The sequence below is a fragment of the Drosophila ananassae genome, chromosome 3L (genome assembly GCF_017639315.1).
Source record: "Drosophila ananassae strain 14024-0371.13 chromosome 3L, ASM1763931v2, whole genome shotgun sequence".
Lineage (NCBI taxonomy): Eukaryota > Metazoa > Arthropoda > Insecta > Diptera > Drosophilidae > Drosophila > Drosophila ananassae.
This window is the reverse complement of record NC_057929.1, coordinates 233,696-259,813: the sequence shown is the minus strand read 5'-3', so window position 1 is coordinate 259,813 and position 26,118 is coordinate 233,696. Positions and strand designations below refer to the sequence as shown.

Here is a 26,118-nt window from a genome sequence, read left to right as displayed (position 1 = left end):
AGAATATTACAAAATGGGAGAAAAAAGCAAAGCAAAAAATGAAAACAAGATGAAAATGATTATTTGAAACATGTTCATTATATATAAATGTCATTACAAATGTTCTTCAAAACTGCCTACCAATAAAATATATTTCAAATAATATCAACAAGTGTTTTATTTAATTGGATAATTAATATATATGCTTAGATTTATTTGTTTTTGCAAATTTAAATTTAAGACCTTCCGGCTGCCATTTTGGCGGCCTTTTAGTGGCGCCCTCTCGTGGCATAAAACGTAAACAGTGGTTCGTGTATAGGCTAATTTTGGGCTGCCAGACTGTTTAACTATTTTAACAACGGTCTAAAGCGCCATTTCGTTTTAAAATAATACAAAACTAATTTAAGCTTATTATTTCATAATGTTTAGGTCTTAGACTTATTAGTACTACTATTTTTATAAATCTGTTACTCTATTTCTCTATAACTATAGAAACTACATTGTATTTCCCTTTCAGATAAACTAATCAATTGCCAGATTATATACTTGTGGCAAGAAAACCTTTTTTCATAAAATATTTACAATGTCCGGGAAAAATTTAATCCGCCTTAGAAGAAAAACATTTATTACTTGGCACTCTTATTTATTTTATCCGTATGCCCGTTCCCCAAACTTCTTTTTTTTACGACCCAACAGTTTGTGGGCGCGATGCTCTTTTTTTTTTGTGTTCAGTTTGTGGCAAGTGGAGCAGTGACAGCTGCCCTATAAAATATTAAAAGTCCCACATACACACATCCAAAGTCGTTCTGCAGAACCTCGTGTGATGTAATCCATATTGCTGGAGCCATGTAACTTTTATATAAAAGAGGGCATATTGTATATATACCGCATAGCATACATGAAAATACATTACAAGTTATATATTTAGAATGCCTCTGGCCCACCTACAATTGGATTACCAACAAAACAGGCTCTGCTAGGTAGGAGGGAAAAAAAGCTCCTTTGGCACCACATCCATCCCCAAAAAAAAAAACCCACTTTTGGCGCATGTGCCCCACTCGCTGTCACTGCCTCTGCCCTGCCACTTCTGCTACTGCGCTGCGACTGCCTCTTTTTATCGATTGACCCAATTTGAAAGTACATACAAACATCCATAGTTGGGCGGTTTTATCTTGCCTCCCCCCGCCACCGCCACCGCCACCGCCGCCCCACCAAGCGTCAAAATTGCGCCATTCTGCTGGCTGTTTTATGTACTTTGTATATATATATCTAAGTATCTACACCCCCTTACATTCCAATGGATTCCTTGTCCTTTCAACGTCCTTTCCGCAAAAGGAATATTAGGAGGTCTTTGAAAATTTTTGGAATTTGAAACTTTTAGGTTAGTTTTTTAAACATAAACAGAGTTGCCAAGTTTACAAAATTCTTCCTTAGGCTTTTGGGTTTATTTTTTGAAAGAAATTCCTCGCTTTAAATAATAAATTACTTATTAAAATGGCTTAAAAAAGATTAAAAATAAAACTTTGAGAAACTATCTACAGTCCGAGGTCCGTCCATAAAACTTCATAAAAGATAAACATTAAGAACGCCCATTGCAGCGTTTTTGGCCTAGAAACAAAGGAAAACAAGAGAAGAGAGAAAACAAAGAGGGGAGAAGAATGGAGAAGAATTGGAGAACTAGAGAACTAGGCAAATAGTAAACTTTTGATCGGGCCACCAAAAGCAGAAAGGCAACAAAGAGCTTGTTTGATTATGCTGGCCAAGCATAAGACCTCCATATAGCTAAGATACAAACATACATATGTACATACATATGTACATAAATATGTACATACATATTTACATCCATATATCTATGTACAAACATCTGGGCATACATACAAGACACGTGTAATTGACCTACTTTCCCCACTAGAAAAAGCAAAGCCAGCAGATGTATGAGTATCTGTGTATCTGTGTGTGTGTGTGCTTCGAGTATCTGTGTGAGTTGCTTGTCCAGCTATTTCAAATGCGCTGGAAATACGAGTGGAAGAGGCAGAAAAGAAAAAAAAAAGCTGAAGAAGCACAAAACTTAGATAAGATAGTAGACAGAAGGTACAGTACACTACTTCAACTGATATAGAATAGAAAATATATATCCCAGAACTATACTAGCTTTTAAACAGTTTGGAAAATTGTGGAAAATTGAAAGATAGATTTTGAAATATAAAAAGTATCTTGCAGATGCGAAAAATAAAATATATAAACACTCAATGTTAAAGCTTTTTACAGCTAGAAAGCTCAGCTACAAAGCGACAATGATACAAATAAAATAGTTTGTGGCTTTGTTGCTTTGTTGCTTTGTAGCTAGCGACCTATTTACCACTTGGCTGCAAAAGCGTATCCATCAGATACATGCACAGAACAATCGCTTGTGAAGAAGAGAAAAAAAAAAAACACCTCTTTATACACTCCCCTCTCCTGTATCCTCTATTCTCTTAACCCATTAAACACATCTATTGGAATGCACTAGCTGCAAAATTGAAAAATGCATAAAACTCTAACAAAAAAAAAGGTGGAGGGGGGGGGGGGGGGGGGGGCTCTGGTTCTGAAAGGCAATTTATTCGCTATCTGGTGGGGCCTGGCAGATAGATAGATAGTTTTGTTTGTTCTCCGGCGGCGACACTGATAAAGGCAATTAGCACCGAACATGTGCCGGGAAAGTGAGCTGAGAATGACTAAAATTTTCTGACTAAAATTCTAAAATCTAAAAAAAAAAAAAAAAGCGCTAAACGAGTAAGTTAATTAATTAGTTTTCAAGTGAAACTTCTCCCCATCCAAACGAGATACTTCTCTTTAAAACTTCAACCAAGTTCTACTTGCTTATCAGCTACTCTTTTCAGATACTTTTTGTTTTTTGTATCTTTTTTTTGTATCTTTTTTTGGTTAGTCAGCAAGTGGAATGGTCTGGGGCTTGCCGTGTTTGTAGATTGTTAACACGCCGTCGTCGGTTGGCTATTCTAGCTGCTGATGTAATCACTTTTTATTGTTTTTTTTTTTTTAGCCAGGCGAATAAAAAACTGCAGCTGAGTAACAAAAATCAATTGCTATTTAATATCGTCAGTCGGCGGATCGCGTCGACCCATTAAATACCCTACAAACTAACAATATTTTGGATGAAAAAATATTACATTGTTCTAAATACAAATCTTAGTTTACAGTTTACAGTTTGCACTTTAACTTTTCATTCAAAAAACATTAATTTGCAACTAAAAAAAATTATTCAAAATTAATGCTTTTTGAAAACTCTTATTCCGAACCATCTGCACTGAAGACTTGCTCCGTTCCATACTGTCCACTTTCTTTAACATTCGAATAGGATGCCCGGGACTGAGTCGTCGGTTCTGGCTTGGCGAGATCGTTCCTCCTCCGCTTCAGGTCCTGGCGGGAGCTATTGAACCTCTTGTTCCTCTTCATGTTGGTGAATCTCACATAGATCTTGCCACGCCTCTCGGTGCGATAGAACTGCAGCTGTTCCCGCGGATATAGCTCCAGGATCTCGCGCTCTAGCAGGTGACTCCTTTGGAGCGTCAAGTGCAGCTGGTTGTCCTCGTAGTAGCCGCAGATCAGTTGAATCAGCAGGAGGCGCTGCACAGCATCCAGTGCCTCGTTCTGTCCCAGGCAGGCCAGGAGGGACTGGGCCTTCATGCCCGACGATTGCAGAATGCCCAGCACGGAGACACCCCGGTCCTCCGGAGACCCTCCGTCAGTGGCAACCACTTCACTGGCCACCGTTGGCGTTCCCATCGGCATCTCAGGCGGATCACTCTGCACCGCCTGTGGTCGTGGCTGGTAAGCTGGGGATATGTCAGGGGGTGGCTCGCTGAGGGCCACCAGAGACTCGGCTGGACCGTCCGTTGGGGTCAGGTCCTCGGTCTTTGTGTCCAACTCGGCCACGGCCATCTGGGCCGGCTGGCAGGCTACGGGCTGGTTCTGTATGAGAACCTCCCCACACCGACAGCCGCTGCAGTGGCTGCCGCCCCCTTGACCCTGCATGCCCTGCAGGGGCACGTTCAGCCAGCGGCGCCACCGCTCCAGGTGATGCTCGAAGCGAATCCGAGTGCCGAAGCGAAAGTTTCTCAACAGCTCCGATAGGTGGTGCCTCTTGATCATCTGCAGTTCGTCCACGTTGATGGCTTCATCTGGGAGTAGGTTTAAAGATACAATATTTAGAATGTGATCTTTTTAGGATGTATCTTCTCTTAGTTCTTAAAACTAGAATACCCCCTTATAGGGTATAAACAACTTATTTTTTTAACTGAAAAGAAAGCAAACAAAGGCAGTGTCTGGGAAACTTAAACTGATTCACTAGACGAAGTCTAAACACACTTTAAGATACTATTCAAGACAAGATACAATAAGAAAGTATAGGGTATCTATGAGTTAGTCGTCTTAAAATCAGATTTTTGCTATTTTTTATAAGATAAAAATCAAATAAAATGATTAACTATATATTTTGGAGTTTATCTTTTAAAAATAAACATAAAAAATACTTTTAAACACATAATAACATTAATTTAAAACCCAAAACTAAAGAAAATATCTTAAAAAGAACACCAAATCATGTTCCATTTCCCAGCGTTCCGCCATGAAAGAATCTCAGCTTCGGAAAGAAAGAAAGAGAGAGAGAGGGAGAGGGAGAGTGCGAAGAACAGATGTAGAAATGGAATAGGGACCAACGGATCTCAAGACGTACATACATAAATACATATTTACATACATACATACATAAGAAAAATAAACAAAAAAAAGTAAAAAAGTGATTCGTTTCAAGGCGGCAAAGTTGTCAAGAAAATGACAAAACCCCTTGTCAGGTAACGTTAACTTTATCGAACGAAGCTTAACGAAGCTTCTTCTTCGGAGAGTAGAAGATTCTACTTTCGTTAATGTTTTCATTACCGGTTCGTTCGATAGCTTACCTTGTAGGTGGGGAAGCAGATCGGCAACGTCCCACGACTGAAGCAAGTCGCGCAGCTCGTCATAGTCCTGCTCCTTGGTGCCCATTTCCAAGAGCTGAAGGCCGTGCGATTCCAGTGCCAGTTTACCGTGGGGTGGAGGTGAAGGTGGAAGTGCGCCGGCACCACGTGAATTGTTGTTGTGCGTGGGTGTTAGTAGCGGTGATGTACACGGATTCATTCGGCTACAACCGGCCCGTACATCCTTTCTTCACGAAAGAGAATCAACGAATGAATCGTTGCTTCGCGGCGATGTAGCTATTTTCGCAACGCTCTTCTCAACCCCCCTCCCCCTCCCAATCCCTCCCTCCCATCCCTCTTCGGTGTGTCTCTGTTTCGTTGATTCGTAGTCGTCGTCGGCAACTGAACGAAAAACGAACGAAACCATATGTACATTAAAGGTGTATATGGTACATACATGTACATACTTTGTACATGTATGTATGAAAAACTCAATTCAAAATTTATTCAATAAGAAAGAGATGTAAAGAGAAGAGGTTTATTTTTTTTTTATTTTTTAAATAAAAATATATATTTTTTTATTTTATTTTTGTTTTATTTATTTTTCATATTCTCTCTTATTCTTATTATTTTCATAGTTACTTAAAAGATATTACAAACTTATGTACATCAATGTTGAAAGCTTTGTAGAGTATCTATAAGATACTTGTAGCTTAAAGATAAGATTAGATTAGTCTTCTTCTAACTTTCTGATCTTCTTTTTCAATTTTTCCTTTTCTGAAATTGTGAAAATTCTGAAAAGGGGGTGCTGGGGTGAGGGGACTAACTGACGTTGACATTTTTCGGTTTTTGGGTTTGTAGAGTTTTGAAATTCAACCGCAAGACTTCAACCTTCCCTGCTCTCCGCTTCTCTTCTCTTCTGTGCTCTACCGGTTCAATGAACTTTCTTTTGTAAATGTTTTCCTTTCTTCGGTCGCTGTCCCTCTTTCTCCGTTGTACGACGAAGTCCCCTCCCCACCCCTTCGGACTTCTTTAGGAGCGGCTGGTTCCCTCTTATTTTTTTTTTTGTTTACTTAGCTGCATTGTCGCTTCTCTTTCCTCCTCGCTTCTTGTTTCTTTCTCCTTTTTTTTTTTTGGAGTTTCTTTGGAGCTGTCTTTTTCGGGTTTCCTCAAAAGAACGGGGTTGGGGGGAGAGCTGGTCGGGGGGAACTGCAACTTGTTTAGCTCAAATGCCTTCATTAAGGCCCTCTGTTGGTTGGAAAGTGGGGAGCTAAATGGAAAATCCATGTCACGGAGAGTGGAAATGCCCGGCAAACGACCTTCTCATCTCCCCCCGCAATAATCCCCCCCCCTCCGGGATTCAGTTTACATTTTTCGCAACCTCTACCTGACCTGAGAACATTTTCTTTCCTCCTCCAATCTCCATCCCTTCAAATCAATGGCATAACTGATATGCCCTTTTTCCCAAAAAAAATTCCCAAAAAATACCCTTCTAATTACAGTTATTTCTCTCCGGTTACCAATTAGAAAGATATTGTTTTTTTTTATCCCTTAGATCTCAGAGTATCTTTCGGATTGAAAAGTATCTCGAGCCTTGAAGATTATTAGGTTCAAGTTCAGTTTCTCTAGGTATCATCTATGGACTCTATTCTTTATGATATCCTTTATCCTTTAGCATCCCCTCTGGCCCTGCAATTGCCTGAAAACCTCGAAAATCCCCCTCTGATAAGTCGCAATTTTCCTGCCAAGTTATCATTCTAATGAAAAATTCCTGTACTGCCCAGGTAAGAAAATAAGAAACAATGAGATAAGTAACAATTTTCTTTCCCCTACACACTTATACCGTTATGTGTGCAGGGCGAATTGTTTCACAAAAGGCGAATCGGCAAAAGAATGTGGAAACATGCGCAGTACCGTTCGTTCGACTTTCCAGGGAGGGTTTTGTGGTTGAGAAGTGGGGAGGAGGTTGGTGAGGCGGGAAAAAAGCCCAGGGGTGGCTTTGTTTTTTTCCTTTTACTTTTATTTTCTTTTCTCTTCTCCTTTTTTCCAGCATCGGCATTTATTTGATGTAAAAAAAACACAAAAAAAAGGAGACTTTTGAGCTACATTCTTGATAAGCGGGTCTTCCAATCACTTCCAAGACGGAAACTTCTATCGTCTGGAAGTGACTAACCCTCCCTCCCCTCCCTCTTAGCTCCTTGTTTTCTTATCAACTGCGCAGCAGCTGGCCAAGGTTTTTCCGCTTTTCCCGCTTCCCGACTTTTATGCGCAATTTCCCGAAAAAAAATGTCAGATCTTCCATTCAAGATTCTTGAGTTCTCTACATTTTGTGTCGCAGACATCTTGGGGGCTGGCTCCGAGAGAAGCGCTTGTGCCCCAGTGACGCCACTGACGCCAGTGCCTCGGTGACCTACAGCACCCCCTCTAAACACACACACACACACACACACACACTCACATACTTACATAGTATATGAAAAAGCTTATACAGAACTTTACTTTATGTACATACACTTTTTTATGGCCCCATGATACGCGTATAGAAACGATTTTGGGGCCGAGCAGAAAGCGAGTTGGAGTCTGATGGACTGGCATTCGCCAATCTTGATCCGTTGGCATTAGACGCGTTCTGTTGTGCCACCGAGATGGTGTTACTTCTACGAGTGTATAGGAATGTGCTGATTGTGGTTGGTGGGGGAAAGAGGAGTGTGCATGGCATGTGTGTGTGTGTGAGTGTGTGTGTGTGCCCGCGTTTTTTTCTTATCAGTTGTGCTGATAAACCAGTTCCTGGAGAATCTCAATCTGGACCACGTAAGTAACGATTTAAAGTCGAAATTCCATAGCTGGGGTGACAGATGCCCAGATGTCTCTCGGGGGTAACCAGATCCCATTAAATGGTAATAGCTATTGGCTATATAATTGCATAAAATTACAGAAACCTATAGACTCTTAGCTGACTCTCTAATTAGTCACTAATACTATGTGGGGAGCAGCTCAAGGTCTACGGGTTTCTGTTCCCAGACCCCCTACCCACCTCATCTTCCCAGCTGATGGATTAGAATTTTTAAGTTCAAAAGCTTAGCTTCCAAGGGGTATTGGGAGATCTCTGGGAGATCTCCTGGAAGCTCCTCCTTCCATTTGCCTTTATATCTTATAATTGAAAGATTGTTTCGAAAGAGTTTGGGGGAAGAACTTAAAGATTCGTGCCTGGAGCGCATTAACTTTTAACCCAAAAAAAAAAAATCTACAAAAAAACTCTACAAAAACAGATTTTCTACAAAAAAGAGAGTCGAAAATTAAACGAAATCACATGCAACACACGTCTCAGGTGGGCCAGAGCGAGATGGCCAGAGATCAAAGCAAAGAAGAGGTAGCTTTCTTTTCTGTTTTTATTTGCTTCATGGGGGGATTTGTGGCTTTTTTTTTCTGAACATAAAACATAAAACGCAATAAAAAAAAGAAACAAACATTGTGGCGTCATCGCCGAAAATTTGTTCGCTTTCGAACTGGTTTTTTTTTTTGGTCTCTTTTGATGTCGTCATCATCGCGAAGGCCCAAAAAATTGATGCAATTTCCGCCCACCTTTCGGGCCCCCTCCATCTACCCCCCTCCTCCTGGCCAGCGACGCCGCTGTTCCCGTTGCTTGGCAACTGCAGTAGAAAAAAAAAAAAAAGAAAGAGGAAGATTCGCGCGCCAATAACCTAGTTTTCTGTTTCTAGTTTGTACTTGCACACAAAGCGTTGCCACTATGTTCGTGAGTTTGTGCAATAAAAAAGAAGAAGAAGAAGTAAAAAAAGCTACAAATAATGTGCATGTATGTTCATGTTTTTTTCTTATGTATGTATGTGTATGTATGTAGTTGGTAAATAGTTAGTGATGACACACTTCTTCACACATGTTAGCAGAGGAAATAAACATTACAGCGCAATAACTAATCAAACTAACCCACTTTCTATACTATATTGTAGTAGCCAGCATGCAGATTTCTAATTAGATTCGAGTCGAGTTTATCTCTTGTAATTTATCTGGGCTGGGGCATAAAGTTGGCGACTTTACATGGTTACGTGCCTGCGCTGCAAAACCATTGCGTTTCAATGGAAAAACATCGAGAGGCGGAAAATTTCAACCCAAAAGCCCGCTACATGGCGACAAAGCGACAAGCTTCAATGGAAAACGAACAAGAAAAAGTGACCAGCACTTGAATGTGTGTCAGCGACAAGGCAGCAGCAGCAAGCAGCAGCAGCGGCGGCAAAGCTACAAAAAGCTTCGTATCGCGTTCGTCGCTCGCACTCGTCGCGTTCGTATAGCGCGTACCCTGTCGCTCGCGCGCGCGAACCTCCGCAGTCGACGACTCGGCCAGGGGCGCCGGAGTTCGGTGGAAGCACTTGGGCCCGATTTTTCCGTTCTGCGTTTCATTCGCCGCTCGACTGGCGGAGAGTGTGGTTCGTTTAGCGTAGAGCTGGGAAAACATCGATAGTTGGCATATTCGAGGTTTTCGAGGTTTTTCATACAAATATTCGATAGTATCGATAGTATCGAACTAAAAAAATTATAAATCAAGTTTAAGTTGCATTTAGAGTAAATAATAAAAAAACTTCTTAAAGGCCATTCTTTATTCGAATAACAAAACATAACAAAATCTCATAATCATATGAAGTCGCTTATAACAAAGGAAGAAATGAAATAATTCACAAAAGATTCTTATGAATAGGTTTTGTTTCATAAGGTTTTGTTTTGTTTGCAAGACGGCAAGTTGCATGCACTGTAATAAAGTTTCTTATGAAGATTCTTATGAATAGACGGCAAGTTGCATGCACTGTAATAGTTTCCGCTCGTTTTGTAAACTTTATTACAGTGCATGCAACTTGCCGTCTTGCCATCTTGGGACTTTTTAAAGTGGTTCCACACTTTGGACTTCCCTATTCGTTTCACCTGGTTTTCGTCCTCCTCCGACTTGCTCTTTGCACTTATGCCTGTAAAAAGTTATATATCAGAAATTAGTTATTGAGAAAGAGTCCAAAACATGCTCAGATATGCACTAGTTTAGATACCTACCTTTATCGTATTCGCCTTGCAAAAATTTGTCCATTTTCTCCGCCAACACCAATATTAACTTTCACGTGTAGATCTCCGCAGTTGTTCGCCAAAAGTAAAGATGTGCAAGCTTGCCACTATCGTTTACTATCGGCACTCAAACATCGATAGTGGTTCGCAAACCCAAATATTCGATATATCGATACTATCGTGAGTGGCCGACCCAGCTCTAGTTTAGCGCTTGGCACAACTTGGTGAAAACTGAAAAAGAGAAAAAAAAAAACTATAAACTGAAAACACAAAAACTCATTTTTGAAATTGAAACACAAAAACGGGAAATCCAAAGGAGAGCAAACACTATAAGAGAGAGAACGCTGTTGCTAACGTCGAAAATAGTCGTTGAACAGTGGCGCGACGGTCGATTTTGGTGGTGGTTTTTTCGGCAGTGAACTTTTCCTGTAACAATAAATCATTTTGGAATAGAAATACCCAACCGGACTTCTGAAACATAGAATCTTAACGAAAAAAAAAAAAAAATAAACTACACGCGGATTACGTAAAAGAGCAGGAATTTCAAGGAGAACCACGCGAAAAGAGGGAGACAGCATCAGGAACTTGGCACGCGGACGCGCCGCTGGATGACACATTTCTTTTTTCCGAATCAATTACGCAACTTGCAAATAGCTCCTCTGCCCTGCTGCCCCGCTGTTCCGTGTTTCTAAGGCCCTCTGGGCTTGTGCTTTTCATTATCGGAACGACAGACGGCAAGTTGGAGAGAAAAAAAATATTAAAAAAAAAATCCCACAAATACATATTTTTTCAACCAAATTCGAGAGAAGACCAAGAGAGTGGGAGAGCGAGAGCGAGAGAGAGCCAAAAGCTCGGCCGACGTCATATTTTTTATGGAACACACAGACGCGCGCGCGCACGCACACACACACATACAGTTAGTCGCTTTCGTCGTCAAGTTTGCGTTTCCTTGGTTTCGATGTGGCTGGCTTCGTTCATTCGATTTCCACCATGAACCGGGAAGGTCTGTACGGACCGGGAGGATGGTGGAAGATTACCAAACGAACAAATAAAAAAAAATAAATGTTGGCCGCGTTTTTTTCCCGCTCGCGTCTCGCGTGTTTTCGTCGTGGCTTGGTTTGCCCGTCCGTTTAGCCGCTCTCTCTCTCTCTTTCGCGCAAAATCTAATGGAATTTTTTCGCCTGCTTGTGCAATTGCTGGCCTAGCTGGCTAGCTGACTGGCCGCGCGAATGCGAATCGTGTGATTAGTGGACTAGTTTTCATTAACGTACTGCAACCTATGTGGGAGCGAGACGGGGACTCACTGTGCTTATTAAATAGTCAGTCTTTTTCTCTCTCCTATACAAATTGCGGGCGTATCAACATGTCGACAACGTTAATAATAGTTCATGTGCCTATTCTTAAGCTGCCATATCTAATATATATATATATATTATAGTATGTAATCGCCAGGAGAAAAAAAAAAAATGAAATTGATATGAAAAATTGAAATAAATAAATTCTTCTCCATCTCTCTTCCCATCAGCAGCCATTCAACTGAAACCGTTCGTTGCGCCCTGGCTCATGGCCTTTCTTTTCTTTTTTTCCAGTTCTCTCATGACTTTATTACACGTTTTATCATTCCACACGCATCACTGGTGCTGCCACTGCCGCTGCCGCTGTTCTTCTGTCTCTATCGCACACATACACTTTGACCCAAGGCTCCCCCTCGATGGGTTTTTGTTGTTCTCGCACGCAAAGTTAGTGGGGGTAGTGTGGGAGTGCGAGTGGGAGGGAGGGAGGTAGTTGGGGTGGTTATAAAAGGGGAGAACCGTTACGACAGCGCGTGGTTGTTGGTGGACTTTTCTGTCTGTTGCCAAGAGTCGACGTTGTAGTCGCTGTCGCTGTCGCTGTCGACGTCGCTGAATGATGTGTTCTGTTTTATGGACAAGAATGAAACTGTACAATAAGCACAGTACAGTGGGTAGAAATACAACAAAAGCGAAACTTACGTAAACACGCACGACCGACCAACCGATCGACTGTGCTAGTGTGTGTGCGTGTGAATTATGTTTCTAGTTTTTCGAAAAAAAAAAGGAGAAGTAGAAAATCAAGTTTCTATCGCCGGAATGGACGGGTGGGGGTATGAATCATATTTCGAAGAACGAGACACTCGTAGACTTTCAAATACAGCGCACAGAGAGACCCAACTTGAACATAAACAATCTCCACTATTTGTCATGGGTTTTTTTTTGTTATTTTTTTCTTTTTGTCGCTGGCATCCGTCAACCGACATGACTAAGAGACTCAAAAACCCAAAAAAAAAAATATATATCTTTTCTAGAGAAAAGCTGCAATTTATTGCAATTGCGCTGGTGGTGCAATGCGAGCACTGAAATTATTTTCAAAATATTATATAAATTGGCTTTTCTGCTAGGGGCTAGAGGGGTTGGACGGCTCGACTGTTAGGTTGTTCAGGTGTGCTCATTACCTGAGGCATTCAGTTGGAAATTGTATATATATTTGCATAGTGCTACGGAAGGGAGGGTGTTCCGAGAGGGAAAAAAACATATACCTAAAATACATACAATTGCATGTTTAACAAAAAAATATCTCTCTCGATTAGAGATATTATATTTTTTAAACAATGTCCGAAGTAATTGCGTTCGCAGAACAATTTTCTGAGTGGACCTTGGAAATCCACACAATAACTATACCCCATGTATAATTTATTTTTATTTGTATTCTTTTTTTTTTTTTTTTTTGCATTTTGTAACTTTGAATTTGCGGTTCGGAGTCGAACTTTTGTATCGCACATTCCATCTCCCTCGCTCTCACAGGGCTTTTCTATCTAACAACTGCAGCAGCAGCAGCACCAGCAGCAGCTGACCTTGGAGCCGAGACAAAGGCGCTAACTCGCAAACAGATCTTTATGTACATACTATATGTACCTACACTATGTACAGTCCAATTTACATATATATATATAAGACATTGAAGCTTCTCTAAGCCTCTGTTTTTAAACTAGAGAGATATTACTTCCCAGGTTATTAAAAAAAAACTGAGAGGGAAGGCAATAAATATCATTATTTACAAAAAGATTAGAAATTATCTTCATGTGAATATTTCTTCAGTCAATATTTTCGAAGAAACAACAATTCCCAGTAAGAGAAGATAATAAATTCTATTCTGGGTGTGGGCTTTTTACATGTTTTTTCCCTTTTAACCTTTGAAATCATCGTAATAAGTCGATAGTTAATAAAAATACAAAAAATAATAAACTATTGTTTCAATGTGGGTTGTAGTGGTTACTCATTAGCGGGTCGGGGTCTAGTCGGGTCCCTCCCAACCCCTTTCTCCGCTCGTAGTAATCCGGATTGTCGAGCTCAGATGACGCCATCTTGCATTAGAACCAACCGATAGTTTAGAGATGGGGGAAAATTGAGCTTAGCACTTGATCTTTGGCCCTGGTTCTGTAATTATACTCGTGTCCTTCAGGTCTAGTCCCTCCCAACCCCTTTTTCCCCTCGTAAAAATTTGGATAGTCGAGCTCAGATGACGCCATCATGCATTTGATGATCTTTGAAAGCTAGTGTTAGATCCAACCGATAGTTTAGAGATGGGGGAGAATCGAGCTTAGCACTTGATCTCTGGCCCCCGGTTCTGTAATTATATTCCTGTCCTTCAGGCCCGTTGCAACGCTTTATTTTCTGTTCTACTGCTCACATCTTGGCATTTAATAAGAAGTTGGCCTTGAAGCGGCGAGTTTCAAATTTGTGTGTGGCTTCAGAACTCACACACACACACACTACGAGTGTGTGCGAGAAATGAGTTTGTGGCTTAGCTTTCAGTCTTTCGACGATTGGAGCTTTCAGATTTTTGGGTCTTTGAAGCCATGGTTGTTGCAACAAGGTTGCCTTAATCCAGGTGAGATTAAAGTCCAAAGAGATGGCTTTAAAAGTCAGTTATTGTTTGAAAAAAGTTCTGGAAATTAATCATTTTTTGACGTTTTGGAAATATGATATTAAACAGATGACTAGTCTGGTCATAAATTACACTCGTCGTTTAAATTGAAAATTAATTAATTTGAACCATTACAGGCACCAGCCTCATTATGCTCTGGACATGTCGCCCCAAATTAGAGGACACATGTGGCACATGTTTCGTGTTGTAAGTGCCACCGATCCAACATCGATCCACGCTAATTGCCATTAATCAGAGGCCTTCCATCTGACATCTCATCTCATACATCTCTCCGGTTCAGCCAGCAATTATCAGGCTGCACTCTTGACCGACCAGCACCGCACTTGAAGATCTCCCTGACTAAGTTAGCCGCAAGCCAGATACCGCAACCACCCGACCCACTATACACCCCGCCAGCTATACCATCCCACGACAGTGAACCACATGACATGCGAAGCGGTTCCAATTTATCGCCAGCGGCAGTACTTGCCAGAGAATGCTTGCCAGTCATTGGAAAAGCGATTCAACAAAATTTAAAACAATTTAGCTTATGTCACGTCTGTTCTCCGCCAAGAGGGTGGGAGGGGGGGTGGCCTGGGGGGCGGGGGCGGTGCTAGAAGAGTTTCCAACGCTTAGAACAAAGCGCCACAAATTGTATTGTGTCACGCTCGATCTGTGGCCATGTGAACCGACGGGGATATAAGCCACACACTTACTATATATCATCTACTATATATCGGATATCTCGTATATACTCTTCAAAGTGTGTACTTTTACTCATTCATACCGATATGTACCACTCTGGTATATAGTCATGTACATGCTATATATAAATTAGTTCATTTAGTTTGCCTGTTTTAATTATAATTAACGCCGCTTTGTAAATTAACCAGAAAAAAACGAATCATCCATTGGAATTCGGGAGGGATGTAGTTGTTTTTGGACCTTTTTCTTGAGAGATTATGATTTCTATGATAGATTCTATGATTGTATGAAAGATATGGATTATATGATGGTACATACAGATATATATTTAAGGACAAGTCTCTAAAAGGTTCTGAAACTTCTACTAAGAAGTTTAGAAGTCTACTTAGAACTTTTATTACTGAAGTTGTTAGGGATCTTTGTCCAAAAGGATCTCTATGATCTCAATAAGGATTATGATACTAGATCCTACGATAGGTTCTAAGTATATCTCCTTAAGGCCAAGGTTCTTTTTTACTGAAGAACTACTACTAGTTATAACTGATAATTATCAGCCTTTAAAGTTGTGTTGGATCTGTGCCTTGAAGGATCTCTATCTTCTCTATGAGGTTTTAAACTCATTTATAGATTCTGGGGATATCTATTTAAGGCTATTTCCTTTAAAGTTTTGAAATTACTTAGAGTTACTACTAGTTATGAGTTTTCAAAGTTGTTAGGGATATTTGTCTTGAGGAAACTCTATGTCCTCTATTAGGTTATAGACTCATAAAATAGATTTTAGGGATCTAGGGATCTCTATTTCTATGATTTTGTTCTATTATTCATATGAAATAAATGATTCTAAGATATATTTCTATTATCTATGATAGATTTTAGGGATATCTATTAATTATCAGCCTTTTAAAGGTACTGAAACTTGTAGGATAGCTCCAGTAGTTATTGGTTTTCAAAGTTTTTTTCAAATTTGTCTTAAGAGATGTCTATGTTCTGTATAAGAATTAAGATCCTATGATAGATTCTTGTTATATCCATTTATAGCAAAGTTCTTAAAGGATTCCAAAACTCCTCCTTCTCCTCTTGTTATAAGTTTAAGAAACCCCTATTTGTTGTCCCTTAAGAAAAACCTTATAAAACCCCCGTGAAATCCAATTTGTAGCTTCTGCCAAATCATATTTTAGTAATCTCCCATTGCATATGCAACGGGAGATATTAGTGCTCCTCCAACTCGACCTGGTTGTCAACTGCGAATGAGTTTTATGGCTTTCGGATGATGTGCTGAAAGCACCTGAGAGCAGGTTGCCTGTCAATCAGGTTGTCGCACAATCGTCCCGAGCGGCGCCTTAATAATTGATCCCGCCTGGAGCTGCAAGATGATGTTGATGGCAGTTGAGTAGAGAAGGGGCATGGTTATGGCAATGGCTATGGCGATGACTATAGCTCCATGGGAGTGGAGTAGAGTGGCTTGGCTTGGTGGAAACGACAGGCAACTCCAACTGGGCCATGACGTGAGGCGAACGCATCAGAGCGAAGTTTAAAGGAAGCGTGTGAAATCCCATTTGGCTAATGGCCAACAGCGTCAGAAGGAAAATCAACCTGTTTCGGTGACTATAACCCCCCCTACCATTTCCCTTCGTACCGTGCCACCAAATTGCTGCAGCGAAACTGGGAAAACTTGCTTCCATTTTCCACAGCAATTGTGCGAATGTGGGCCAACAGTGTGTGTGTGTGTGTGTGTGTGTCTTTGTGTGCGCGAGTGGGAAAACGGGTTTTTCATTCGGGTTCTGCAACTGTTTTTTTTTTTTTTTGGCGACTCGCTGACACGCTGGCCTCCTTTTCTTCCGTTCCAGCTGGCACTCCTAGCTAGCTATTCCACTTGCCGAGCTTGTTTAGCCTCCACTTTGCTTTGCTATTCCCATTCCCACTCCCACTCCCACATTTTCTTCCACAAACTTATCTGATTTTCCTGCAAGAGGAAAGGATCTCTGGCTGGGCTCCCCGGAAAATAAAATGTAATGCCTTTTGTGGCGTTGAAGAGGGAAAGAGGGAGCCTTCCAGGCCAAAAAATTTTCCAGGGGTGGATGGCTCGGCTCAACAGGGTGTGTCGGGGTCACCTTTGTTGCCATTTTTGGGGGTTGGTTGGTTGGTGCCCCATCTGCAGGGCCATCATAAAACGAGGAGCTTTGGGTTTTCTTTGTGGGTTGGGTTTGTGTGGGTGGCCTGGGTGGCCTAGGTGGTGGGGGTGGCCCGATGATATCAGCCTTTTTGGGGGGTTGGAAACCTAAAGAGAACTGAAACCGAACCCACCCCCAACCTGCCACATAATCATAATCAAAGGTGCCCCCCCTTCGACTGGAAATCAATATTGGAAGACTGCGGAGGGACATTGCTCATACGCAACGTGATCCGCACAAAGAACTTAATTAAAAGTGATTCACCCCAAAAAAAACAAGAAGGCAACAAAGACATCATCGTGTTGCATGCATCAACATAAATCTGTTTGTGCGGCGAATCCCATGCAAATCTGTGAATGTTTCTTCTCGCCTGACCCACATCTCCCAACTGATTTGAAATTCGAATTTTTTGGCGCGAGGAGTTCATCAGGAGTTCAACAAACTTCCTCGCAAAAATCCAAAAAAAAAACAACAAAATAAACAAAAGAGCAAACACAAATTTATGCTCAAGTCGCAGAACAAAAGGCAGCGAAGCTCATATTTATGGATGATGTTTGGTTCGAACAAGTCGGAGAATTTCTTTAAAATTTTATTCCAAAAATCTCAATACAGCTAGCTGGCCTGTACAATTATATAATTACATGTTATGTCCTTTCTATAATTAAACCATTTAAGCAATGAAATGTCCTTTAATTATTGAGGTGGAAAACAAGAAAACAAGCAGGTTTGTTGTCATAAGAGGCGTGTGAATCCTGTCGCCCACTTAATTAAGGACTTTCCATGATCCTGTCATTAAATAAAACCAATAGCGTGACTTCAGGTTGGTTTTTAATCCTTGGGGGTCTTATATAAAAAGGATGTCTGGTTAGAATCAAAGAAGAAACTCAAAGTCATGTACCCGCGATTCCTGGACCGCAACTATCCGCTGAAGAAGCATCTGTTCTTTGTTACCAGATACTCCTTTGGCCTGCTGGGACTTAGTTTTGGCCAAAAAATGTCCTGGTTCCAGTTGGCCTGGTTGGTGTTCAACTTTGTCAACCTGGCCCACTGCTGTCAGGCGGAGTTTGACTTTGGTTGGAGCCATCTCCGCACCAGTCCCGTGGATGCCATGGACGCCTTTTGTCCACTGGCCTGTAGTGCCACTACCCTCTTCAAGCTGGGCTGGATGTGGTGGCGCCGCCAGGAGGTGGCCGATCTGATAAACCACATCCGCCAGCTCACCGAGGAACAGGAGGGAAGGAAGGACTCCCGAAGGGATAATGCTCAGAGGAGCACCTACGTTATGGCCACCAGGAGTGGAATGCTGGTGTTAACATTGGGCAGCATAAACACCGGAGCCTTTGTCCTTCGATCCCTTTGGGAGATGTATGCTCGAAGACGACAGGAATTCAAATTCGATATGCCATTTCGAATGCTGTGGGTATTTTGGTCCTGATTTAGTTCTAGCTTTATTAAGGATTCCTTCCAGATTTCCTGACTTTGCTCATCGAATGCCCTGGTTTCCCGTTTTCTACTTGTACTCCATCTGGAGCGGCCAGGTCACAGTCTATGCCTTCGCTGGCACCGATGGCTTCTTCTTCGGGTTCACTCTCTACGTGGCTTTCTTGCTCCAAGCTCTCAAATGGGATGTCTTGGATGCCCTGAGATCGGTTCAAGGTATGTGGATTCCTTTGGAAAGGTTTTTAGTAATCCCTGGTTTTAAGATCCTTCAGTTAAAGAGTCAAAGCTATGCTGTCAGCAGTTGGCGGATATAGTGGATCGCCATAATGAAATCGAAAAGATTGTGGAGCGATTTTCTGGCATCATGGCGGCTCCTACTTTCGTGCACTTTGTATCCGCCAGTGTGGTTATAGCCACCAGTGTGATTGATATTCTTCTGGTGAGGATTTAATAGTTTACTTATAACTAATTTAAAGCCTCTCCTTAGTATTCTGGCTATAATATCATCCGGTATGTGGTGTATACCTTCACGGTTTCTTCAGCCATTTTTCTCTACTGTTATGGTGGAACAGAAATGGCTACTGAAGTGGGTTTACTTTCTTTCTTTTTTAAGCTATTTGACTCTCAAATTATTCATAAATTTTAGAGCCTTTCTCTGGGGGAGGCTGCCTATTGTAGTGCCTGGTATAAATGGGATCGAGAGACCAGAAGAAGGGTCTTCCTCATTATCCTCAGAGCCCAGCGACCCATCACAGTAAGAGTGCCCTTTTTTGCGCCATCTCTGCCAGTTTTTACTTCGGTTTGTATTAAATATTTAATAATACTACTTAAATATAATAAATTTATGCATTTTTTAGGTCTTAAAGTTTACTGGTTCTATTGTGGCCTTGGCTAAAACCATATTATAAACATTATTATATCTTTTCTTGGCTATGACTAGCCCGAAAGTATGCAATTTCACCTTAAGAATTGTTTAAAAAAAGGTATTTTTTAAGTTTTATGGCCACTTGTAAGGTGTGAGAAGCGAAAAGCCAATTATTTCAAGGGTCAGGGACTACAATTGGACAAAAGTAGCTACAGTTAGCCACCAAAGTTAGCCTTGAGGGGGGCTTTTGGCCAACTTTATCCCAAGTGCTGCAATTACTTGAGTAACCATAAAATTCTTAAGTGAAATGTTTTTGCACCAAAACCCATTGACGTCAATAAAAGTTAGGAACACTTGGGAAAACCCGAAACTTTCAAAATGAAAATAAAATGCTTTTCCAAACTCTGAGCAATTAAATGGATTCTGGATGGTAACCTGCGATGGGTTAAGATTTATAAAAAAAAAATAATAAAATAAATCAACTTTGTGGACATGGCACGTGAGCAAGATTTGGTAACAATCTTTGGTATTGATTCCTTGGCTCTATGATTTCAGTTAACTGGTTCTCGGCCAGGCCATAAATGATAATTCGATTGAGCCGTCTAGATTAGTTCTCTTCGTCCAGCACTGATTAGATTTAGTCCGATACTGATTACTGGCCATTATACAGGCCCTGGTCAGCTTTCAGTCTTCTGCCAAGGTCCGTCCTTCACACAAGTCTATAGATCGGCTTTGGCTACGAAGGAAACAATGGCCAGGCAAGTGATCCTCTTCCTCATCATAGCCGCTTGCCTCAACGCGAGTGTCTTGGGAGACAGAGGTAAGGATTCAAACTAAATAAAAACAAAATAAATACAACATTTTTAGAATTAGAGGACTTTCCTTTTAAATAAAGGAGAGAAGTAATTCCAAGTTCCAAGCTTTTTGTGTCAAAAGTTAAAATAAGTTTTATAATATTATAAAATAAATAAAAAAGAGTGTAGTTATAAGGACCGACACCAGTGAGAAGGGAAGCGATAGATCCAAGTTTTCCCTTTTTAAAAAGTAAAAAGAAAATGATTAAATAAAAAAAATATAAGTAAAGAAGTGAATATAAGAGCCCCTAACGTAGGCTTATCGGAAATGGGAACTGATAGGTCCATGATTTTTCTTTTTGAAAAGCAAGAAAAAGTTTGAAAATATTAAAAGATAAAAAAATAGAAGTAAAGAATTAAAGTTGAGGAAAAATATAAGAGGCCCTAACGTAGGCTTATCGGAAATGGGAACTGATAGGTCCATGATTTTTCTTTTAGAAAAGTAAGAAAAAAGTTTTAAAATATTCAAAAATAAAGAAATAGAAGTAAAGAAGTAAAGTTAAAGGAAATTTAAGGAAAGTAAAGGAAAAATATAAGAGCCCCTAACGTAGGCTTATCGGAAATGGGAACTGATAGGTCCAAGCTTTTTCAAAAAAAAAAAATAATAATAATAAGAAACTATATCAGAAGGATTAAGGTTTTCCTCTTCAGATTACCGTAGTTATGGTACTCCCCAGGAAAACCACCGGCCTATGTCTATAGATAAGACTCATACAATGTGCTGATACGAGTAGGGCCGAAGATTACGAAATAAAATAAAATAATTAATAAAAAATAATATCAGAAAAGAAGCAATTCGCGTAGCGGTAATTCGCAAGAAGACGAGAGTATCTCAGCAAAAAGAAGAGACTCCAGAATCAAACAGCAATATGAAGCTCAACGTGAAAAACTTGGCAAAGTTAAAGTTTTAAAATAATATAGGAAAAAAGTTTCCAAATAAAAAAATTAAAATAATAAAAAGCAGAAAATAAGGGAGGTGAGAAGGCATTGAAGACCCAATGCCAACTGAAATAAATCCACAGCCTCATCCGACTGGGTAACTTTTATTGAAACTCAAAGCCTACTTGTTAAAAAGATTCCATTAATTACAACACTGCTTCGATATTATGGAATTACTCAACACCAACTAGTGTTGGGTAACTTAAACACTTTTTCGTTGGTTTATAGACCGTTATAACCTTAAAATTTTTAAATTAATTTCCATCTCTTAGACCATCCTGTTCCCGGACGTTCCCTCGATGGACAAACCCATGCCATTAAGTATCTGGAAGAGCAGCAGACCCAGTACTGGGTGGACAAGGCTCAGGCCAAAATCCTCTCCAAGCTGGCTGAGGCTCAGTCCACAAACACCAACAAGGCCAAGAACGTGATCCTGTTCCTGGGCGATGGCATGTCCGTGCACACGGTCACGGCCACTAGGAACCTGCTGGGCGACAGTGCATCGCAGGTGTACTTCGAGGGATTCCCCTTCACCGGCCTGTCCAAGACGTACTGCGTCAATCGCCAGGTGGCCGACTCCGCCTGCACTTCCACCGCCTACCTGGGCGGCGTTAAGGCCAACTACGGAACCATCGGCGTCAATGCCAATGTTACTCGGTACAGTTGCGATGGCGCCCAAAACGAGGAGGATCAGGTCCTCAGCATCGCTCAGTGGGCCCAGGCTGCCGGCAAGGATGCTGGTCTGGTGACCACAGCCCGAGTGACACACGCCTCCCCGGCCGGAGTCTACGCCCATATCGCCGATCGTAACTGGGAGAACGACTGGGAGGTTGCCAATAGGTTCTGTGATCCCGAGAAAACCATCGACATTGCCCGGCAGCTGGTGGAGCAGCCGGTGGGTAAGGGACTCAAGGTGATCCTGGGCGGCGGTCGCCAGATGTTCATCAACGCCACCTTCAATGACGAGGAGGGACTACCCGGTCTGCGCAACGATGGACGCCACTTGATCAACGACTGGCTGGAGCAGAAGAAGGAGGCCAATGTCTCGGCCAACTATGTGTGGAGTCGCAAGGGTCTCAGTCTGGTGGATCCGGAGAAGACGGACTACCTTCTCGGCCTGTTTGCCAGCTCGCATCTGCCCTACAATGGCGATCGGATCAGGAAGCGCAGCCAGCTGGCGGATCCCTCTCTCAGCGAGCTCACTGAAGCCGCCATCCGGGTGCTGAGCAAGAACTCCGAAGGATTCTTCCTGTTTGTCGAGGGCGCTCGCATCGATATGGCCCACCATGACACCTACGCCCGGCGCTCCCTGGAGGACACGGCCGAGTTTGCCAATGCCGTGAAGACGGCTCGCGAATTGACCTCCGACGAGGATACTCTCATCGTTGTCACCGCCGATCATGCCCACGTCATGTCCATTAATGGATATCCGGTAAGGCTTTCTTAATTGGGATTGTCCATTAAATAGTAATCTCTCTTTCTCCATGCAGGACCGCACCCAGGACATTACTGGTCTGGCCCAGAACGCGGACGATGGCCTGCCCTACACCACCCTATCGTATGCCAACGGACCCGGCTACTACAATGGCTTCAACCGTGTGGAGGGACGTGCCAAGCTGAAGGCCAAGCTCCTGGATGACGCCGATTACCAGTACCCGACTCTGGTGCCCCTGGACGCTGAAACCCATGGCGGGGATGATGTGGCTGTTTATGCTTCGGGTCCATATGCCCAGTACTTCAGCGGCACCTACGAACAGAGCAACATTCCGGCTCTGATGGCCCGGGCTGCTGGCATCGGACCCTATGCCTAGGATCTGGATCGTATATCCTTTCTGTGTCCTTACTCTTGGGGTGATTCCAATTAAAATTCAATACAGATTAAATGAGTTTTCCAATGGGAGGTGGTTGGGGGGAAATTTGAATATTGACTTCTAATTGAACAGCACGCTGTGCAATTTCCTGCTGGAAACTGGAGATGGAGGTGGAGCTGGTGGTGGAGCTGGTGGTGGAGCTGGTAGTGGAGCTGGTGATGGAGCCACACCTGGAGGCGAATTCAATTAACGGTCGCTAGAAAATCAGGCAACTGGCAGTTAACAACCTGCAGGCAGCCTCAATCAGTCACTCAGTAGTCGCAATCATTCCATCAATCTGCTCTCTCAGATGGTCGGTGGTCCGGTGGTTTCTGGCCATCTGTTCCAGCATTGTTTCATCATCCCAAGTCCGATGTAGAATCAGCATATGGAATTTTGAATTGGGGAAAATCAGGAAGAGCCGCAACCAGTGGCTTGTGGCATGAATATGCAAGGATACTGGGCTCCAGATGCGCTCCAGTTGTCAGGATGCATCCCAGTGCATTCATGAGGGGATCACCATGTCATAAGGACATTCGTCAGCAAAGCGGTGTGTAAAATCCTTCAGGATTCAATTTCCAAACATCCTTTTAAGCTCTATGTGGTTTATGGGGGTTTATGGGGGTTTATTATTTAAGATAATCATAGAATAAGATATGTAAGAGGTATATAGAGAGAGGTATAGCTCCGATATAGTTTCAGATTTTCAGATCATGATTATTGCAATTTCATGAACTCCCGCCGCATAAACCCCATAGCCCCCATGTCTGAATGATTGAATTATGTTTTCCCATTAACTGTCGACATCTGCTGATTGACGGTTCCACCTGCAATCAATTTAAGGATAAAATGGCCAAATGGAATTTTTTGGGGACTATCAGTGCTCTGGGGTGGATTCAAATTTCCGATTTCTCTTAAGCATTTTTTTGCCAGCAATTTCCGATGCAATTTGGTGTTCATGGAGGGACAGAGAGAGATTCAGTTTCAACTTGGTCTAGTTGGTCTAGTTTCGACTGGACTGGGCTTAATCATAGGGTTTTGGTTTTTGGTTATGGCCCGTACAACTCGGCCAACTATATACACATCTCTGTTGGTGGTAGTGTGCGAGAAAGCCCAATGTCTGACTGACTATAGTCGGTGCAGGCCTAGAAGAAACTGGGTCAAAAGCGGATGGGGCCGGAGGGGGGGCGGACAAGTGCAGTGCAGTTTTGTGGGAAAAGAAATGCAGCTGCGGTCTGGTTCTTGGCTCTCTAAACCTTTCAAAACAGCCAGTGAGGAAAAGTGAGGGTTTTTCTTTTCTATTTTTTTTTTCTATCTTTGTAGGAGAACTCATTATGTACAGCTTTTGTATCTAAGTATCTGAGTATCTGGTAGGGCTATACACAAAAAACCTCGAAATTTTGGAGAGGCAAAAAAACAAGAAAAAACTAATGGCCTGACAGAAGCATACACAAAATGTGCTCCAACTAATGGCGCTGTCGCTGACTCAGCCGCAAAAAGCAGCCAAGAAGCTTGCTCACACCGATACAGATACAGATACAGGCTAACAGCTACAGATACAGATACGCGGCGAACACGTGACTGTGTTAGGGCGGCCGTGGCTGGAAGCTTTTTAACGAAACTCGACGCAATCCATCTCCCTCGCACAGCAGCGCGCGCGCGCACTTCTAAGCTCATTCAAATGGCTCTCCTCCCACCCCCACCCGACCCCACTCGACGAACGTTAAGCAACAAAGCTGCAGCAGCGACGCGTTTTTGTATCTTTCGGATACTCGCCAGGGATGGCAAAAATGGCGGGGCGGGTGACGACGGTTTTTGAGGATGGCGGGGTGCTCCAGGGCACTGCGGGGGTACACACATTATGTATGTACGTTGGGGAATTTTTTTTTTTTGCGCAGCGACGTCGGCAGAGCTCTAAGTGTGCCACATTCTGTTTCCAAGCGCTCACACAGATACGCACCCATACACCCAAAAGCCCCACAACCAACTCGTTGGGGCATTTGTTCTCTCATTTTTTTTGTAGTTGGCTGTTGCTGTTGTTGTATTTTACTTGGCTTCGTGTCGTTTATCAGCCTTATGACAAATTCATGTGAATTGGCATCGAAAACAAAAAGGGGGGAATAGGGGATGGGGAATGGGGGGCTGACAGGAACGACACAACGATGACTGCAGCATTTCAATTAATGCTGAATTCGTGTCACAAAATAGATATAGAGAAACAGACATCACACATTTCAGAGTAGTGTTCAGTTTTCCAAGCTGTAACCACACTCTCTCTCTCCCACACTCTCTCTCTCTCTGCTGCTGGCATTTATCGACATTTCGCCGAGGGTCCATGTTTACTTAACCCAAATGCGCCCCACCACTAACCAGCCTGGGGCGGCTGGGGTGATGGGGTAGTGGGTGGTGGGTGGTGGGGCGTTGGGTTATGTAAGTCAGGGTGCGGAAATGGGCTACATATCTACACACGTACATGTATATGGGGCCTTTGCTCCAATAAAATGAGCTTTTTTAAGTGTTGCCCCACTCATACATAGAGATATACACATAACGGATAACGCTATAGAGGGGGCGAAAAAGGGGAGCAATATTAGAGATGCTCAAGTGACTCACGACACGATAAGTTCTAAACGATTAATTATAAACATATTTTTAATAAAATATTATTCTTAAAAGAAAAATAAAAAAAAACTTGATTTAAAATTTTGCCATTTATACATTTAATATTTGTTTTTTGTATACATATTAATTTGTTATATATATATATATATATATTGTTCTTCTTAATGCGTATCGTTACTTATTTCGATTGTAATGGATTATTATTTATATATGTAGATTTGTTGTGTTTTCTTGTGTCGCAGCTTTAGTTAATAAATGTATATATTGTGTCTCGGTTGATCGGTGAACGCATGTCTGTACATACATCATATACATCATAACTATATATCATCACGTCTTGGCCATTGCAAACGGAATTATGCTATAATGAGTCTAGGGTCTTCTCCTCGCCAAACTATTAGCTTTCTACAGATCGGCCAGACATCTTATATAGGCTTTTAGGTTTTAATTCAAAAGTTTAATTCAAAAATACATTTTTGAAGTGCATAAATACAATGAATGTTCGTTTGATTGGATCTGTGAGTGTGTTGTTTTGTGTTTTTTTAGATTAAAAACTAATAAAAAGTAGGGCAATGTTCAGTTGCTGCAGTGGGTGGTGGTGTCTAGTGAGTGTGCGGGAGTGGTACGTACATACATACATTGCAAATTGCCTAAAAAAATAGGAATAATAATGAATTCATAAACTTGTCATTATTTCAGACCAATTCCACTCCCTGTGTTTTTGCAATCAGA

The 26,118-nt window shown here is 41.9% G+C and overlaps 3 protein-coding genes and 1 long non-coding RNA gene across 5 annotated transcripts; 3 read left to right on the top strand and 1 right to left on the bottom strand.

Moving 5' to 3' along the window:
• Positions 1-3,045: 3,045 nt before the first annotated feature.
• On the bottom strand, positions 3,046-5,509 carry LOC6495349. Its single transcript, XM_001958596.4, has 2 exons — positions 4,938-5,509; positions 3,046-4,160 (listed from the first exon to the last, which is right to left on the bottom strand). The coding sequence occupies exons 1-2, from the start codon at positions 5,152-5,154 to the stop codon at positions 3,268-3,270; spliced, it is 1,110 nt and encodes a 369-aa protein (XP_001958632.1). The 5' UTR covers positions 5,155-5,509; the 3' UTR covers positions 3,046-3,267.
• A 1,723-nt stretch (positions 5,510-7,232) lies between these two features.
• Positions 7,233-14,807, top strand: LOC123257283. 2 transcript variants are annotated; one of them, XR_006507309.1, is made up of 3 exons: positions 7,238-7,745; positions 8,903-13,904; positions 14,078-14,807. It is a non-coding gene; the product is annotated as an uncharacterized LOC123257283 (long non-coding RNA). The 2 variants fall into 2 exon arrangements; XR_006507308.1 differs by having other exon boundaries at positions 7,233-13,904.
• An 828-nt stretch (positions 14,808-15,635) lies between these two features.
• LOC6495324 (odorant receptor 45b) lies at positions 15,636-19,672 on the top strand. Its single transcript, XM_001958595.3, has 6 exons — positions 15,636-18,232; positions 18,285-18,472; positions 18,520-18,695; positions 18,744-18,842; positions 18,903-19,055; positions 19,114-19,672. The coding sequence occupies exons 1-6, from the start codon at positions 17,709-17,711 to the stop codon at positions 19,162-19,164; spliced, it is 1,191 nt and encodes a 396-aa protein (XP_001958631.1). The 5' UTR covers positions 15,636-17,708; the 3' UTR covers positions 19,165-19,672.
• A 113-nt stretch (positions 19,673-19,785) lies between these two features.
• LOC6495325 (membrane-bound alkaline phosphatase) lies at positions 19,786-22,797 on the top strand. The gene is made up of 3 exons (XM_001958594.4): positions 19,786-19,941; positions 21,187-22,346; positions 22,405-22,797. Exons 1-3 carry the CDS (start codon positions 19,872-19,874, stop codon positions 22,723-22,725), a joined length of 1,551 nt encoding a protein of 516 aa, XP_001958630.1. The 5' UTR covers positions 19,786-19,871; the 3' UTR covers positions 22,726-22,797.
• The last annotated feature ends 3,321 nt before the right edge of the window (positions 22,798-26,118 follow it).